Raw genomic sequence first — 13,705 nt, forward strand, 5'->3', positions numbered from 1 at the left:
TTCTGCGGATAGATCCTATGGTGTGTACACGCCAGCGGATCTGTTTCCGCGGAGAAATCTCCTCTGGGATGGATTCCAGCAGATCGGATATTTGTTGTGCTGCAACAAATCGTCTGTACAGACTTACCGGATCCATCCGTCCAAAGGGATTCCCCGCACGCGTCGTAATGATTTGACGCATGCGTGGAATTCCTTATATGACAGCGTCGCGCCCGTCGCCGCGTCATAATCGCGGCGACGGCGCGACACGTCATCGGCAGAGGATTTCCGCGCGGATTTCAATGCGATGGTGTGTACACTCCATCCCATCGAAATCAGCGGAAATCTTTGAGAGGATTTATCCGTGGAAACGGTCCGCTGGACCGTATCTGCGGATAAATCCTCTCGTGTGTATGGGGCCTAAGGGTCAGATGTCTCCTTTCAGGGGTAGGGAATTAGCATGTCAATTATGTTTAGGAAAGGAATGTGACTTCTCAGCTGTAGTAATTAGGTCATGTTAAATCGATGCCAAAACGTCTGACATAGAAATGTGTATTATCCGCTTAACGACCGCCGCATGTATATGTACGTCCACAGAATGGCACGTACAGGCAGATGGGCGTACATGTACGTCCCTGTCTTTCCGCGGGTCGGGGGTCCGATCGGGACCCCCCCTGGTACATGCGGCGGTCGGAAATCGTCGGGGAGCGACCCGGGATGACGGCGCGGCTATTCGTTTCTAGCCGCCCCCTCGCGATCCCTCCCCGGAGCTGAAGAACGGGGAGAGCCGTATGTAAACACGGCTTCCCCGTGCTTCACTGTGGCGGCGCATCGATCGTGTCATCCCTTTTATAGGGAGACACAATCGATGACGTCACACCTACAGCCACACCCCCCTACAGTTGTAAACACACACTAGGTGAACCCTAACTCCTACAGCGCCCCCTCTGGTTAACTCCCAAACTGCAACTGTCATTTTCACAATAAACAATGCAATTTAAATGCATTTTTTGCTGTGAAAATGACAATGGTCCCAAAAATGTGTCAAAATTGTCCGAAGTGTCCGCCATAATGTCGCAGTCACGAAAAAAAACGCCGATCGCCGCCATTAGTATTAAAAAAAAAAAAAAAAAATGCAATAAAACTATCCCCTATTTTGTAAACTCTATAAATTTTGCGCAAACCAATCGATAAACGCTTATTGCGATTTTTTTTTACCAAAAATCGGTAGAAGAATAATGATTGGCCTAAACTGAGGGGAAAAAAAAAAATATATATTTTTGGGGGATATTTATTATAGCAAAAAGTAAAAAATATTGCATTTTTTTCAAAATTGGCGCTCTATTTTTGTTTATAGCGCAAAAAATAAAAAACGCAGAGGTGATCAAATAACACCAAAAGAAAGCTCTATTTGTGGGGAAAAAAGGACGTCAATTTCGTTTGGGAGCCACGTCGCACGACCGCGCAATTGTCTGTTAAAGCGACGCAGTGCCGAATCGCAAAACCTGGCCTGGGCTTTTAGCTGCCTAAAGGTCCGGGGCTTGAGTGGTTAAGCAGGTGAATCACTTAGTATCGGAGTCCGGACTTCTGGGGAATAAGTAACTTCTCTGAATGTCATTCTCTAAAAGAATGTGATTGAAGCCCCCCATTGTGTGATGTGTGGGTGGAGAGTTCATTTGTTCCTTTGATTACTGTAAACATGCCTGTACTGTATATAAGAGAGCTAAGATACCATTAAAGGTCGTTCATACATTTTGACTCAGAACACAGAGCGTATGTCTCGTCTCGTGTCTGCTGGATTGTGGAGTGTCGGAAGCTGTCTTGGGTTGATGGAATGGGATTATCGTAAACGGTGGTGACCGTTACACTCTTATATTCATTTCCAGATATAAGTTTATTCCAATGACAAACCCAACGCATTTCAGGGGTTGAAGCACTTCATCAGGGCTAAAGGGCAACACGAAAAATAAAAAACAAATACAATTCTGTTGTATACATTAATGTATATTCTTCATTATAAAAGGGAACAACAAAAACGGGGGCATCATAGAAATAAAAGGATTTTCAATTCATAACAATATTGGTGATAAAAATGAAGAATTCAATTTTTATGTTCATTTTCTATCATCATTATTATTATCAATTTAATATCCTTTAATCTTTTTATTTTCCCCCCATTTCATTTTGTTTCCTATATTTTAGAATGAAGTGTTACGTTGATGTATATAAAATAAACTTTTATTCATTTTTTACTCCCACTGACCACAGTCCGGCCCCTCTAAAGTCTAATGGACAGTAAACTGGACCTTTTTTTAGAAAGTCTGGGGACCCCGGCTTTAGGAGAACATTCACAGAAAGCCCCTGAAGCTAAGCCAACGCTAATAACAGATCCTTTTTGAAGGCAGTCAGAAGCTCTGCTATTAGACGTTCTCCATTATAGAGGTATGACATTGCCGATTCAATCAGTGTATGGCGGCCGACGTCGCTCACCTGTCTTTAGCGCCTTCACGGGAAATGTTGCCTGAGCCAGGAAGTTGGGGTCGCTGAACATGTCCTCCTCGTACACCACGAATCTCAGGAAGGCAAATTCGGGATTATTGATGTCAAATACAAACTCTTTCATCAACCAAACCGGGTTCAAACCGTTATCAGCTGTACAGGGAAGAGAAGGGCATGCTTCAATATGGGGGGTATAGTAAACCAATACGGGGGGGGGGGGGGGGGTATAGTAAACCAATACTGGGGGATATAGTAAATCAATTGGGGGGGGGGGGGGGGATATAGTAAATCAAATCAAGGGGGGGATATAGTAAACCAATACGGGGGGGATATAGTAAACCAATACGGGAGGATATAGTAAACCATTACGGGGGAATATAGTAAACCAATACAGGAGGATATAGTAAACCAATACAGGGGCGGGGGAGATATAGTAAACCAATACGGGGGGGGATATAGTAAACCAATATGAGGGGGGGGGTTTAGTAAACCAATACAGGGGGATATAGTAAACCAATACGGGGGGGATATAGTAAACCAATAAGGGGGGGGGATATATTAAACTAATACGGGGGGAAATATAGTAAACCAATACGAGGGGGATATAGTAAACCAATATGGGAGGACATAGTAAACCAATACTGGGGGGGGAGATATAGTAAACCAATACGGGGGGGGATATAGTAAACCAATACGGGGGGGATATAGTAAACTAATACGGGGGGATATAGTAAACCAATACGGGGGGGGGGGTATAGTAAACCAATACGGGGGGAAATATAGTAAACCAATACGGGGGGGATATAGTAAACCAATACGGGGGGGATATAGTAAACCAAGACGGGGGATATAGTAAACCAATACGTGGGGGGATATAGTAAACCAATACGGGAGGATATAGTAAACCAATACAGGGGGGGGGATATAGTTAACCAATATAGGGCTGTATAATAAACCAATACAGGGGGGGGGGAATATAATAAACCAATATGGGGGATAAAGTCAACCAATATGGGGGGATATAGTAAACCAATACGGGAGGAAATAGTAAACCAATACGGGGGGGATATAGTAAACCAATACGGGGGGGGGGGATATAGTAAACCAATACGGGGGGGATATAGTAAACCAATATGGGGGGATATAGTAAACCAATACAGGGGGAAATATAGTAAACCAATACGGGGGGGATATAGTAAACCAATACGGGAGGGATATAGTAAACCAATACAGGGGGGATATAGTAAATCAATACGGGAGGATATAGTAAACCAATACGAGAGGATATAGTAAACCTAAAGCTATGTATTAATGAAAGTGTATGTAAACCCCTCAAAATTAACTTCACTTTGACCCGATTAGACAGGGTAGAGCGCTGCTCCATACACCTATCCAATGCACTCCGGTGCCGGGGTCAGTAGAGCCCATCGCAGCCTGTTGGGCAAAATATAATGTAAATACGCTGCACTCCTGACAGCCCGAGTATTAAATAGAGATAGAAAACAGTCTTAGCATAGGCTCCTCCCAGGCTACGTCCTGATGCGTTTCGTCCGGAGGGTTTGGCCTGGGAGGAGCTTAGGCTAAGGCCGCTTTCCATCTCAATCTAACACACTGACTGTCAGCAGTACAGCATCTTTACATTATTTAACAAGGAAGAGTGTTATTGGCAGGAAGAGAAAATAAGTCTGAAAAGAAGAAAACATCATCATCATGGGAACTCACCCACGACGTCGCTCTTGTTCTTGCTGTTGTCAAACTCCGAGCCGCAGACCTCCACCTCCACAAAGGGGCAGACGATGCTACGGCCGTTCTTCGGAAGGTGCCTGGCACCCAGGATCTGGAAGGGGGAAGATCCAAAACACACAAATTAAAGGGAAATTGTCAGGGAGCTGCCATCTTTAGACGTCTTCAACCTCGCTTCACTACCTGCTGAGGTAATTATCTAGAAAAGGAATAGAACCAGCGAGGTCTCCTGGCCTTCATGCTTCCATATTCATATCCTGACAGGTTATCTTTAATTGTGCCCGTTAGTGGTGCTGGATATATTTCCGCAATCAGAAGCAATAAAATATCCAACTAAAAACCCATAGAGGAGGTCAATCCAACAACTCCAAGAGAAGTCTGGACTTTTCCAACACTCTACTACTTGAAGTACCTCAAACCGCCACATGAGGTTCAACAGTTTGGTTTACACAAGCCTTATAACTGCCAGAGTTCCATGGAACCCTAGGGTTCCTCTAGAGCAGGGGTCTCCAAACTTTTCAAAGGGCCAGTTTATTTTCTTTCAGAATTTGGGAGGGCCGGATTGTGGCCAACATGGGAAGAAAATGTCACGGTCCCAGCATCAGTGAGAATAAATATGGCCCCAGGGTTGGTGGTCAATAGGAGGGGTGGTGCCCCTATTAGTAGGAGGAATAGTATCCCATCATTGGTATCCATAGAATAATGCCTCATTGTTGGTGTCAGAGGGAGGAATAGTGCCCCAAGGGCTGGATAAAGGCTACCAAAGGGCCACATCTGGCCCTCAGCCTACAGTTTGGAGACCCCTGATCTAGAGGTTGCTTTTAGTTCCATGATCTGTGGATGGTTGATCTCCCATTTGATGATGCCTGCATAGTTCAGTGGCCAACACCACTTCACAGAGCCAGCTGCATGACACCAATGATCTTCCCACTGATCACCAATGTAAGGGACATTCTTCTCACTGATCACCAATGTAAGGAACATTCTTCTCACTGATCACCAATGTAAGGAACATTCTTCCCACTGATCACCAATGTAAGGAACATTCTTCCCACTGATCACCAATGTAAGGAACATTCTTCTCACTGATCACCAATGTAAGGAACATTCTTCCCACTGATCACCAATGTAAGGAACATTCTTCTCACTGATCACCAATGTAAGGAACATTCTTCCCACTGATCCCCAATGTAAGGAACATTCTTCCCACTGATCACCAATGTAAGGGACATTCTTCTCACTGATCACCAATGTAAGGGACATTCTTCTCACTGATCACCAATGTAAGGGACATTCTTCTCACTGATCACCAATGTAAGGAACATTCTTCTCACTGATCACCAATGTAAGGAACATTCTTCCCACTGATCACCAATGTAAGGAACATTCTTCCCAAGGATCACCAATGTAAGGGACATTCTTCCCACTGATCACCAATGTAAGGGACATTCTTCCCACTGATCACCAATGTAAGGGACATTCTTCCCACTGATCACCAATGTAAGGGACATTCTTCTCACTGATCACCAATGTAAGGGACATTCTTCTCACTGATCACCAATGTAAGGGACATTCTTCCCACTGATCACCAATGTAAGTGTAGCGCTCACCCCCGAAGGAGCCGCTGGTTGATTTTTGGGATCGGCCTATTAAGTTACCCTGGTGTTGTCTAGGGGTGCAGTTATAGGTACAAAGTAGTGAGCGAAGGTCCAGACAGTGAATAAAGGTTTTTCCAATGCTTTATTTTCCAGGCCAACACGGCCAACATCAACATAAATTGTGAAGGACAAAGTTGTTGAATAGAGAGAGAAAACCTTGCAGTATCAGGCCTGGACATTAAATGGAACAGTCAGTACTGCTCTGCGTAGTACCAATTTGTAACTCGTCGCCACTCCAACTGAGTGGGTGAAGTGCCCCCGGACAGACCCTTTTTTTTAAGCCTGGCAGCCGAGATGTCACTTAGGATTTCTGGGAGGAACAGGCCTCTCTCACAGACCTGGCTCTAGGGCCTCTGCCATAGGCCAAGTACAGTAACTGAACTAGATGGATTGATGGAGCGAATCCTCCCAGTAGATTTCTGCATTGGTCACCAGAGGACAGCAAGCATACCTGTCAGTACTCTGGTCACCGGATCCCCAATTGGTTTGTTCAGGCTCTGTTGGACAACCTGCCTCCGGGTCCTCCTCAAACCGACTCCCCAATCGAACGGCACCCAGCCTAGGATACTGTCAATAGAACCGGGAACCCGTACCTCTGGATGAGGTTCCAAGTAGTCTACAATTATGGCCAGGTGGGCCGCGCCGGTGGGGTCCATGGATGCGCGCACCCTGAAGGTGGATGCCGCACCTGGAACGGGGACCCCGCAAAGATTTTAGAAAACACATGACACCTGTCAGGCCCCGTACACACGACCGGATCTGTCCGTTGGGATTTATCCGCGGATCAGTTCCAGCAGACAAATCCGGTCGTGTGTACGGCCTAGCGGACATTTTTCGGCAGGCATTTTTCCAGCCGACCGTTTTTCAAGCGGATAAAAATTTCTTAGCATGCTAAGAAATCTATCCGCTGGAAACCTGTCCGTCGGACTTATCCGGTCGTCTGTACAGACTCACCGGATAAGTCCGTCCGATCCCCATCCCTCGCATGCGTCAAAGTGATTCGACGCATGCGTGGAAGTATTTACCTTCCAGGCTCGCGCACGTCGCCGCGTCATCGTTGCGGCGACGGTGCGGCCACGTCATCGCGTATGTTTTCCGCAGGGATTTTGATCTGATGGTGTGTACAGCCCATCAGATCAAAATCCGGAGCAGAAATGTCCGCTGGAAACGGTCCGGCGGACCGTTTTCATCGGATATCTGCTCGTGTGTACAGGGCCTCACAGATATACTCCTCTCCAGCTCGCCCCACGAGGGAAAAGCTCCTCTGATTGGCTGCTGGAGAAACTTACTCTGCCAGAACCCCTCTGGCGCCAACTGCTGGCCAGGGATGGCATTGCATCCCTGGACCACAGACTGACCCAGTGGACATTTTTGGAATGATAGAAGTCCCAACATTTAAACAAATTGTGAATGGGAGCAAGGTAACTCTCTCCCATTCCCCACTAACTTTAGCGTAGTGCCCATACTGAAAGTAAGGGGGCGCTACATAAGGAACATTCTTCCGACTGATCACCAATGTAAGGAACATTCTTGCCTCTGGCCACTGGCTGTGGAGATTCTCTACATGCTTTGTGTAACAGTAAATACATACAATGATTCTGGTAAAAGATTAACAGATTTTTTTGCAGTAATCTTGGGTCTCCCCAATACCAAGAATTGTCTTCTGGGCTTCCTAGGTGACTTACCATCACCAGCCCTATAACTTCTTTTGTATACTGTATTTCTATGTTGGAAAGATAATACTCCTCACCTGGATCCTTGTGAGAATGGAAAAAGCTTATACCTACCACTCTATGACCATACAACCCCGGTGTTTGGGGCACTTGGCGTCACTCAACCCATAATCGACCCGAGTCAACGACTAGTGATGGAGGTTTACAGCAAACTGGGTTCCACCTACCTGGATCTGCACTGTGATTGGCTCCACAATCTTCAGGCTGTTTTTATCGAACGGGTCGAAAAGGTCATCCCTCATGATGTCCGGCTGTAGGACGTACCCGCACTGCCCGCCCAACGTGAAGAGCGACTGGTTCAGCTGCATGGGCTTGTCTATAAACACACAGTGACAGGTTATATAAAGTACAAGTCATGTAGAAGACCCTCAGCAGCCAAAACCTTAGACATTTCCTACACTGAGATGATGCATTTAGTTGACCCTTCATTTGGCACCTTTCAGGGGGGAGGGGGGGAGCAGATTTTGGTCTAATACAGGTATTCTGCTCCCACTTCCGGGCATAGATAACCGAGCCACCTGTGGGTATCTACGCCCCTTCCGGCACCTTCTCCACCCGCCCCCTTCTGTCTTCTGGGAGACATGCGGGTCCCAGAAGACAGCAGGGACCAGTGGAAACGTGCAGCAAAAGTCGCGCATGCACAGTAGGGAACCAGGAAGTGAAGCCACAAGGCTTCACTTCCTGATTCCCTTACCAAAGATGGCGGTGGCAGCAACCAAGAGCCAAGGGACAAATCGGCTTCAGGTCCTGACATCTCGGGCGTCCTGGACAGGTAAGTGTCCTTATTTTAAATGCAGTATTTATAGCTGCTGACTTGAACAAAAAAAATTTAAAATCGGCGGACCTCCACTTTAAGAGGCCCAGATACAACTTTATTCCATTAAAAGTTGGGAATACAATCCAAAAAAGTATCCAACACATTTTGAGGGTCCAAGCTCCCCCTTCATCAGGGCTTGAATGGCAACAATGTGAACAAGCCAGATGTGAACTGGACTTCAAAACACAATGGTCCTTTTCCAGTGTGTGAAATACAAGCAGAAGCAGGAAATAATACCATTGTGGGTCCAGTTCACTTCTGGCTTGTTCACATTGTTTCCAGTCAAGCCCTGATGAAGGGGGCGTTTAGACCCCCGAAACGTGTTGGCTACACCCCGGACTTTTAATAGAATAAAGTTGTATCTGGACTTCTTAGCAGCAGTGGTGGCTGGTGCTCAAAATTTTTGGGGGGGCGCAAACGAAAGAAAAAATTGCAGCCTCACTGTGCCCATCAAATGCAGCCACTGTGCCATCAATTATCACCACTGTGCCATGCCATCAAATGCAGTCACTATGCCATCAATTCGCACCACTGTGCCATGCCATCAAACACAGTCACTGTGCCATGCCATCAAACGCAGCCACTGTGCCATCAATTGTCACCACTGTGCCATGCCATCAAACGCAGCCACTGTGCCCCTCAATTGTCGCCACTGTGCCCTTTAATTGTCGCCACTGTGCCCATTGTTGCCACTGTGCATGTCACTGTGCCCTTTAATTGTTGCCACTGTGCCCATTGTCACCACTGTGCCCATTGATACCACTGTGCCCATTGATGCCACTGTGCCCATTGATGCCACTGTGGCCATTGTCAACGCTGTGCCCATTGTCAACGCTGTGCCCTGTAAAATGCACTTACCTTACTCCTTCCACGTCCCTCGATGTCTTCTCCCGCCGTGGTGACGCTTCAGCCAATCAGGTTGCCGATAACCAGAATCAGGGAACCCAATTGGCTGAGACGGCCGTCAGTCTTATCCAAGGAACGCACCCCCCGTACGTTCCGAGGATAAGACATCCGGGAGCCGAGGGCTGTACTCGGAAAGCCCATCAGAGCCGCTGGCACTTCCGCACAGCCAACCAGCTGCCGTTATTCAGGTGGTCGGCGCTCAAGTTCCAGCCATCTCTGATTAGACCAGCGGCAGCTGGCAACAATAACATACATTCATGCAATGCATGAATGTATGTTATTAGACTCAGTGGCGGGCGAGATCCAGAGGGGTCGGCGCTCCAGCGCCCTCTATGGACGAACCGCCACTGCTTAGCCGTGGTGCGCCGCTTCAATTCCGATTCTCGATATACTACTAATGGAGTAGGGACCGTTCACCACCCTCTTATCACAGAGAATTTTCACATACCATAAAGGCGAAGTTGTGTCAACTTTAATCAACCAATCACATGCCATGATGCCCTTTATTAAATCAGCCCCTGCATGCCGGGTGACCGGTACCTGGAGTCTGGAAATTGAGGGCCACCAGCTGGCTTCCACAAATCCACATGGCAAGTGGGTCGTAGTTGGAGGAGTCCAGTCGCTGTCCTTTGGGGTAGACCCGGCTCAGCTGACGCCGGTTATACTGCAGGAACTTCTTCCCTTTGCTGCGGTTGGCGTATTTCTCGGCCTTGGTCTCGGGGAATGAAGACATGTCGCGGTAGCAGGCCTTCTCCGTCCCGATCTCTGCAAGGACAGAAGTCACATGACACTGCAGATGGTCCCATTCACTGCCCAGAAACTCATCGCCGATAACGACCTTCCTGACTCCTTACAGTCTGGCTTTTACTGGCAACGCTCACCAGAAAACCTGCCCTGCTAAAGCTCACTAATGACCTACTATCTACCAAAACCAATGGCTGCCACTCTGTACTCATAGACCTTTCTCGTGATACAGTTGGCAACCCTCTCCTCAAAAAAAGCTCCACTCCCTTGGCCTCCAAGAATGGGCTCCTACCTACCCAAGCGTCCCTCCGGTTTAACCTCTTGGTGACCGAGGACGTCCCTGGGACATCCTCGGCTTTGTGCGGTGATATCTGAATGATGGGGCAGGCATACAAGCATCACTCGGATATCGCCGTCTTCAGCCGCCGATTCTGTGCACGATAAGAACGATCATCGCGGTGGTTCCGCCTCTTGATCGTTCTTATAGGCAGCGGGGGGGGACGTCCCCCCCTCCCGCCGCCATCCGGTGCTTCTCCAGGCTCTCCCGTGCCATCAGGGGACCCAGAGAGAGAATCGGTCGGCACTGCCTAGAAAGCATAGAGATGACTGGTGACCAGATGGTTACCAGTCATCTCTATGACCGTCGGAGGTCCGGGTGCGACGTTATGACGTCACGCCCGGTACCTGGAAGTAAACAAAGCCGCAATCGCGGCTGTCGGCATGAGATCGGTGACTTTTTTTTCACAGATTTCATGCTTTCCAGCCTGGAGGAGAGATGTGGGGTCTTATTGACCCCCCCGCATCTCTCCATAAAGAGGACCTATCACACTGGGCATTGATTTACGCCGGCGTATCCATAGATATGCCGCGTAAATTCAAAGCTGCGCCGGCGTATCTTCTTTCTGTATTCAGAAAGCAAGATACGCCAACATTAGCCCAAGATCCGACTGGCGTAAGTCTCTTACGCCGTCGTATCTTAGGGTGCATTCTCACGCTGGCCGCTAGGGGAGCTTCCGTTGTTTTCGGCGTATAATATGCAAATGTCCTAGATACGCCGATTCACAAACGTACGTACGGCCGGCGCAATTCGTTTACGTTAGGCTTTTTCGACGTAAGGTTGCTCCTGCTATTAGGAGGCGCAGCCAATGTTAAGTATGGATGTCGTTCCCGCTTCGAATTTTGAATTTTTTACGTTGTTTGCATAAGTCATTCGCGAATAGGGCTGGACGTAATTTACGTTCACGTCGAAAGCAATGACGAGTTAGGGCGGAATTTTTCGAGAATGCGCACTGGGATTCTTTCACGAACGGCGCATGCGCCATTCATAAAAAACATAAAATACGCGGGGTCACCATTAATTTAAATAAAACACGCCCCCCTCATCATCATTTGTATTACGCGCGCTTACGCCGGCCCCATTTACGATACGCCGCCGTAAGTTAGGAGGCAAGTGCTTTGTGAATACAGCACTTGCCTCTCAAACTTACGGCAGCGCAGCGTAAATACGATACTCTGCGCCGCCGTAAGATCACGCGCAGCTACTTGAATCTGGCCCACTAATTCCTATTACAAGGGATGTTTACATTCCTTGTATTAGGAATAAAAGTGATCAAAAAAATAAATGTAAAAAAAAAGTGTAAAAAAAAATAAAAAAATAAGTATAATAAAAATTAAATTAAATATTTTTTTTTTCAAAACGCCCCTGTCCCCGTTATCTCGCGCGCAGAAGCGAACACGCATGCAGGTCCCGCCCACATATGTAAACGCCGTTCAAGCCCCACATGTGAGGTATCGCCGCGTGCGTTAGAGCGTGTGCAACAATTCTATCACTAGACCTCCTCTGTAACTCGAAAATAGTAACCTGTAAAAAATGTTAAAGCGTCACCTATGGAGATTTTTAAGTACCGAAGTTTGGCGCCATTCCACGAGTGTGCGCAATTTTAAAGCGTGACATGTTAGGTATCTATTTACTCGGCGTAACATCATCTTTCACATTATACAAAAAAATTGGGCTAACTTTACTGTTTTGTTATTTTTTAAATTCATGAAACCGTTTTTTTTTTCCCCAAAAAAGTTTGAAAAATTATTGTGCGAGAAAAAAAAAATTGCAATGATCGCCATTTTATTCCCTAGGGTGTCTGCTAAAAAAAAAAAAATATAATGTTTGGGGGTTCTGAGTAATTCTCTAGCAAAAAAATTGTGATTTTTACATGAAGGAGAGAAGTGCCAGAATAGGCGCGGTTGTCAAGTGGTTAAGCGATCTTTTTTTTTTGTACAATTCTCCATAAACCGGTTAAGGATGCAGATTTACATCGTCAGAATGGCACGGCTAGGCAAATGGGCGTACAGGTGCGTCCCCTTTATTTGCCACTGTGTGGTCGCGCACACCCGCCGCCGGTGGCGTGACCGTGCCCGCGTGACCCGCAAACTCGATGTCCGCCAGTGTCCTGCGATCGGGTCACGGAGCTGAAAAACGGGGAGAGGTCAGTGTAAACACAACATCTCCCCGCTCTTCCTAGTGACATGTCACTAATCGAATGTTCCCTCTCATCGGGAGCAGCGATCAGTGACGTGTCACTCGTAGCCACGCCCGCTAAAGCCTCGTACACACGCTAGGTTAACCAGAGGACAACGGTCTGAAGGACGGGTTGTCCTAGGTTAACCGATGAAGCTGACTGATGGTCCGTCACGCCTACACACCATAGGTTAAATAACCGATCGTGTCAGAACCCGGTAACGTAAAACGCCACGACGTGCTGAAAAAAACGAAGTTCAATGCTTCCAAGCATGCGTCGACTTGATTCTGAGCATGCGTGGGTTTTAAACCGATGGTTGTGCCTACTAACGATCGGTTTTGACCTATCGGTTAGGAATCCATCGGTTAAATTTAAAGCAAGCTGGCTTTTTCTTAACCGAAGGTTAAATAACCGATGGTGCCCACACACGATCGGTTTTGACCGATGAAAACGGTCCATCAGACCGTTGTCCTCTGTTTAACCCATCGTGTGTACGAGGCCTAACAGTTAGAATCACTCCCTAGGACACACTTAACCCCTTCAGCGCCCCCTACAGGTTAACCCCTTCACTGCCATTTCTACAGTAATCAGTGCATTTTCATGCACTGATCGCTGTAAAAAATGACAATGGTCCCAAAATGGTGTCAAAAGTGTCCGATGTGTCCGCCGTAATGTCGCAGTCACGAAAAATCACAGATTGCCGCAATTTCTAATTAAAAAAAGTTAATAAAAATGCCATAAAACTATCCCCTATTTTGTAGACGCTATAACTTTTGCGCAAACCAATCGATAAGTGCCTATTGCGATTTTTTTTTGACCAAAAATAGGTAGAAGAATACGTATCGGCCTAAACTGAGGGAAAAATCGTTTTTTTATATATTTTTGGGAATATTTATTATAGCAAAAATTAAAAAATATTGATTTTTTTTCAAAATTCTCGCTTTACTTTTGTTTATAGCGCAAAAAATAAAAACCGCAGAGGTGATCAAATACAACCAAAATAAATCTCTATTTGTGGGGAAAAAGGGCGTCAATTTTGTTTGGGAGCCACGTCGCACGACCGCGCGATTGTCAGGTAATGCGACGCAGCGCCGAATCGCAAAACGTGGC

At 46.9% G+C, this 13,705-nt stretch overlaps 1 protein-coding gene across 2 annotated transcripts in view; it reads right to left on the reverse strand.

The window, feature by feature from the left end:
- Nucleotides 1–13,705, reverse strand: part of LOC120939772 (1-phosphatidylinositol 4,5-bisphosphate phosphodiesterase gamma-1-like) — a 160,317-nt gene that overhangs the window by 9,473 nt on the left and 137,139 nt on the right. For both annotated transcript variants that reach the window (XM_040352124.1, XM_040352123.1), the window contains exons 27-30: nt 9,876–10,100; nt 7,780–7,928; nt 4,201–4,315; nt 2,470–2,631 (exon numbers count right to left, since the gene is read on the reverse strand). In XM_040352124.1, the coding sequence (XP_040208058.1) occupies nt 2,470–2,631; nt 4,201–4,315; nt 7,780–7,928; nt 9,876–10,100 (651 nt within the window). The remainder of the gene's footprint in view (nt 1–2,469; nt 2,632–4,200; nt 4,316–7,779; nt 7,929–9,875; nt 10,101–13,705) is intronic.

This window comes from Rana temporaria, chromosome 5, assembly GCF_905171775.1.
Source record: "Rana temporaria chromosome 5, aRanTem1.1, whole genome shotgun sequence".
NCBI classification, from domain to species: domain Eukaryota; kingdom Metazoa; phylum Chordata; class Amphibia; order Anura; family Ranidae; genus Rana; species Rana temporaria.